This window comes from Strongylocentrotus purpuratus, unplaced genomic scaffold (genome assembly GCF_000002235.5).
Source record: "Strongylocentrotus purpuratus isolate Spur 01 unplaced genomic scaffold, Spur_5.0 spur5_scaffold_20, whole genome shotgun sequence".
In the NCBI taxonomy this organism is placed as follows: domain Eukaryota; kingdom Metazoa; phylum Echinodermata; class Echinoidea; order Camarodonta; family Strongylocentrotidae; genus Strongylocentrotus; species Strongylocentrotus purpuratus.
In genome coordinates this window covers 20194560-20200173 of record NW_022145606.1, presented here as the reverse complement: position 1 = coordinate 20200173, position 5614 = coordinate 20194560, and the positions used below count along the sequence as shown (strand labels likewise).

General features: G+C 37.7%; 1 protein-coding gene across 1 annotated transcript; it reads right to left on the bottom strand.

Moving 5' to 3' along the window:
* Positions 1-4127: 4127 nt before the first annotated feature.
* Positions 4128-5365, bottom strand: LOC115927089. Its single transcript, XM_030992562.1, has 2 exons — positions 5057-5365; positions 4128-4433 (listed from the first exon to the last, which is right to left on the bottom strand). The coding sequence occupies exons 1-2, from the start codon at positions 5350-5352 to the stop codon at positions 4163-4165; spliced, it is 567 nt and encodes a 188-aa protein (XP_030848422.1). The 5' UTR covers positions 5353-5365; the 3' UTR covers positions 4128-4162.
* Positions 5366-5614: the final 249 nt, after the last annotated feature.

Sequence of the window (5614 nt, the reverse complement as noted above, 5' to 3'; positions counted from 1 at the left end):
CAAACAAAAATATAGATGCAATGTATGTAGGAAGTGGTGCCTTTCTACTCAGACATAAATGTGGCATATTTTTCTAAGACTCTAAATCAGAAGTTATTGAGCCAAACCTCAGTGTGTGGAATGATTGCCAAGATAGGGTTAAGACCAAATAGTTTGTAGGATGAATATGCGAAGAAGATATAGATTCAGGACGTCTAACGAAACAAATGTGTGGTCAAACTAAGAAAAGATATGAGCAAGACAAACATAGAGAAACACTGGTTCAGAGACAGAAAGGAATGGAACAAATAAGGAAACATAAGGGGTAGGCACAGGTAGAGAGAGAGATAGAGAGAGAGGGGGGGGGACTGAAGACGGAGAAGGCGACACGAAAAAGAGAAAGAGGAAGTAGTGGAAGAGAGAAAGAGAGAGAGAAAGAAAGAGAAAGAGAGAGAGAGAGAGAAAGAGAGGGAGAGAGAGAGAAAGAAGAATCTAGTGAAGTATGGAATTCGATACAATAAATATTCAATTACAATAAAACCAGTGCAGACGGCAATACACAGGGATAATTTGTGATATTTTAACTCGCTTCAAAATAAATTTAGACATGACAGATTAGACAAATTGCTTAATTACTTTGAGGACTGCACTTCATTTTGCAATGTCAGTTTAGTCAGTTTCAAACAAATAATTTCGAATATACTCTATTATTGATTAACCTGGATCTCCAACTGAAGAAAGATGACAAACATTTAGGAAATCTACTTGTCACAATTACAGTTACAGAGCTCGGGGCATATCCACACAGCCTTCTTGAAATGATATCTACCAGCACCGCTTACAGTTGACCTCTTATAGTTGAACTTTACCAATTCACTGCATGCTTTGGAAGCTGCAGGCAGTGTACTCCAGACTGGAATTCAGCATTCACTGTCCTTATCTAATGTCCAGCCCCATGCTTCTGGACTTGGTTGATTCTGCTCACTTTGATGGCTAGTGGTCCAGATGCTGGCCTGAAACACAGCCCGCTTCAAGTGTTGCAGTAAGGCATGTTGGGTCGGAGGGATTTTGCCCTGGTTTTGTGACAGAATATGTCCTTGCGGCACTGTTCACATAAGTCAACTGGCTTGTTTTGTCATAGAGAACAACGGTGAAATGTTCAATCAGTTTGAATATGTCTTTTTTAAAGTCCAACTGAGTGAAGGGATGTTGTGCCAAGTATGCGAATGCCTCTGTTACTTCAGGAAAATATTCCCGGGCTCGCCATGCTAGTCGTTTGCCTTTGTTGTAGAATGCAGATACTGTATCACATCCTTTGAAGCTGTGGAACATGGGTAAAGCCAACGATCTGTCCTTTCCTAGAGCATGGAATATTGCATTGATGTGGTACTGCAGGAGTAAAGCTTTTTCAAGTGCCAAAAGCTACCCATACATCTGTGGTAGGACATACAGACATTAGATGATGGAATGGTCATAAGAGATTAATGACAACATCATTCTCAACAGTCAGGACCAATCATGTCGTTGAGCTGTTCTCCAACGCATCTTTCAGGTGAATAAGTCTTCTGATATTCGCTTTCTCGTGATTGAATGTAATAGGCAAAGTAAGATATGTTCCCCTTGAAAGAACTCTGGCGCCAGAAGTTATGAAGACCTCTTTATCAGGCGGACAATCTGTGGCGGCTACTATATCTGAAAGAAATTCAAATAATGCTTTCCTATGTGTGGGATCTCTGAGAAATTTGCCAGTTTACTGGGATCTGTGTTTGAGCAGAGACTCTACTTCTTGTCCCTTTACCTCGAATTTCCAAGGTAGACCCTTACATGCTCCTTGGAAGATAAATGTCCCAAACTCGTTTGCTGTCTTCCAAAAGCTTCCTGATGTGTGAAACAAACACATGGTCAGCATATTCAGTGAATATTTTTACATTGACCGTACATTTTTCCGTATTATATCTGAACGAACCTTAAGAGCATGTAAAGAGATCTCCATTATAGTTCACATTATTATTTATTTTTTAAATTAAATGTTTTATTTCTCCGAACAGAAGTAGTACAAATCAAAATAAAGTTAGTACAAATCCTATCATTCATATGTTAAATGACTTAAATCAACAAGTTTTACAAAAATCCTTTTCTTGTTTACAGCCACAATAATATTTAAAAAACAATTTTTAAAAGTAATATACCTACGTAGGCTTTTTAATACAAATTTGCTATTAATAAACGATGTTTTATAAACGAAATAATACATTTAAACTAAAACATAGTAGTAGCCCTGAAAAAAGAGAACTGAAGAAAAACTCGTTGAAAGAAATAACAAAGAAGCAAAAGAATCAAAACAGAAGACACCCGTCCTTTCCAGTCCGCATTCTATACATACATATATAGTCTTTAGGCAATAATCTCAAACACCCTACTCCTCTTCCCAATCCGTTATAAAGGCATGTGCGAATGATAATGATAATACTACAACATTAATGATTACAATAACAAGTTATTAATGCTACTACTCATACAAATTATAAAAAATTATATTAATAATGATAATAACAACACCGATATCATAATGATATCAATAACGATAACGATAATAATAATAATAATGATAGTAATAATAATGATCTCAATCATAGGAAAAAAACAGTGTTTAATTTTCCAAAAAAATATTCTAATTTCGGGGAAAAAATACAACAGTGCATTGTTCTTTTTTAATTTTCTTTCCGCATCTTTACTTTCCATTATTTATTTTTGTTTGTCTTATAAAATAAAAAGATTTACAAACTTTACAAGTGATACCTGGATTTTTTTAATGCAAACAGGAATTATGTTATGTAGTATAGGCAATTTAAAAATATTGCAGCAGTTTTTCCACCAACAAATGTTGGTTTCTATAATGGATTACAAAAACCAAAAATTAAATAAAAAATGTCCGATGACTAGTAATATCAAAGAAGGGAAAAGAGATGTGCAACGTTTACTTGGTGAGCTTTCTGTCCTCGCCTACAAACTCACTCAGACGTCACGTCACAGAGGTAAATTATTAGGGACTTTTAGATTGAGTGGACGAGAACACGACGAATGCCGACTGATCATACGTGTCAACGTAATCATTGACTACAATTAGAAATCTTTTAGATTGCACTCGACGATATACATGCATGCAGGAAGTAACACTATGAACATGACGGACATAGAAAGAGGATATGCAGTTCCTCATTCTACCCTCAACAATAGTCCATTTTCGTAATGTAACAAATTTAATTCATACGTCTTTGTGAAGTGGCTCAATACAAATTATTTCATTCACCTGATAAGGATAATAGTATTTCAATATACATAATCCAAACTGCATACATTAGTTGTTGTCAGGTTGGACAAGCATTATGGCTTGACCTACCTAGCAACACTTAATATATGCAGTTGCATTCTGACTATTGAAATACTATTATTCCTATCAGGTGAATGAAATAATTTGTATTGAGGCACTTCACAAACACTTATGCATTACATTTGGTTACATTACGAAAAAAGCCGATTGCTGTGGTAGAACATCTCTTCACTGCTATTATGTAAAAATGTGTAAAACAGGTGAATATGCATGTGACACCTGTTTTACACATTTTTACATAATAGCAGGGAAGGGATGTTCCTTTGTCTACCTGAGGAACTGTATATTTTATGCGCACGCGGCATATACTAGTACCGTACTAGATTTAGGACAAAAATCAAGGTTGACGCATTCGCGATCGCCGACTGAGACGACGTGACGCATGCGCAGTGCCTTAAAATGACGTCACACGTTGCAGTCAAAGCTGTCGACGTGCAAATCTAAAAGTCCCTATTACATCCGATCGACGCACGTTTGTAAAAATCAAATTACACACAGACACACACACGAAAACATGCACCCAAGAACCCACACAGGTTTTGCATGTATGCAAATTATAGGATCTCTTCGTTTAACCTCTCGAAATCTAATGGGCCATACCAATTCCTCGTGTGCTCTTTTTTTGTTGGTACTTCGTACTACTCTTTTTAAGTGTTATGTATATTTGAGCTTGACAAATCAAATATGATGAAACAACATAAAATCCTCAGTTCAGTTCACTTCCTATTTTCAATAGCCCCCACCCTCCCCCGACTTTTAATTTTATGGCTAATTAAGCAACGCTATCTTGCTTTATTGAAGCTTAATATTGAGTCTTCCTTCGACAAGTTTAACGGTAAAATTATCCGAAGATGTTGCGGTGTAGACTGCTCCTTCTACGTCCTTGTCGAAGCCACTTCGAAGATGTGACGCAAATACTGTGAGAGGACCTGACGGGATGGACGGATGCCACATGTTCTGTGACGTCACAATCTGACTCGTCTTTCTGCCATCTTTATCCGTACAGAGGATCGTCAGTGTTCCATTTGTTGCGTTTGTGATGCGAGGAATATCCCCAATTTTCCTTCATTAAAAACAGAAACAACAAATAGAATAACAAACAAAAAAAATACAGTATTCTGGCATCATGGCTAGTATCACCTTCATCATCGCCATCCTTGTCATCCTAATTTATCATCACCACCGAATTCACCATCATCATCTTTATAATCGTCATCATCATCATTATCATCTCAGCCATCATCATCGTCATCATCATAATCATCACTATCACCATCACCACCATCATTATCATCACCACCACCACCATCATCATCACCACCACAACCATCACCATCATCATCATCACCACCACCATCACCACTATCATAATTTTTACCAACATCATCATCATCATCGCTATCACCACCATCATCATCGCAAACATCATCATCATCATCACCAACACAACCACCGTCATCATCACGACCATTACCACCATCATAATCACCATCGCCATCATCATTATCAATACCATGAACATCACCACCATCATCATGGTCATCATTATAACCATCATCACCATCTTCATCATTATCACCATCATCACCACCGTTATCGTCACCACCTTCACTAAAATCATCATTACCAACATCACCATCATTCTGTACATCACCATCATAATTATCTTCATTATTTTCATAATACCTCGACTGATTGCTGTAATCCTGTGTAATATTGACCATTCCTTTCACAAGTTGAACAGTGAAATCATAGCAAGACTCTGCTGCATTCAGGACGGCATCTCCCTGACCAGCTACCGGGACACCTTCGGCGAGGATGAAGACCGAGATGGTTACCTTGCCGTACGGGATCGTCGGCTGCCACGAATCCATTTTCCTTACAATCTGACTTGTTTCTCTGCCGTCTTTGTCCGTGCAAACAATCTTCAGTATTTCATCAGTGTTGTTGTGAATCCGAGGGGAAGAAGATGCATTGCCCATGATCAAGATTGTTGCTATTTCTTGCTAGAACTTGTTCCAACGGTAAAGAGCTGATTTCTAAAAATTAAAGGCAAAATTATAATCGACGGATACCGAAGAGAATCACCGTAAAGGTCGTGTTTACAGCTATTTGGTGTAAACATGGTAAGGCCACGATAGTCGTGTTATATACGCCGACCTTTACGCCTTTGATTTACTACTGGATTTGTCCAGGAGTAACGCGCTAGCACGATTGTTTACATTCGTCAATGGAAATTAGATT

Excerpts from the sequence above, each read along its gene's own strand:
- LOC115927089 (XM_030992562.1), bottom strand. The coding sequence starts at position 5,352 with ATGGGCAATGCATCTTCTTCCCCTCGGATTCACAACAACACTGATGAA. Across the intron at positions 4,434-5,056 it reads GATTACAGCAATCAGTCGAG|GAAAATTGGGGATATTCCTC; the intron begins GTATTATGAAAA and ends TTTTTAATGAAG.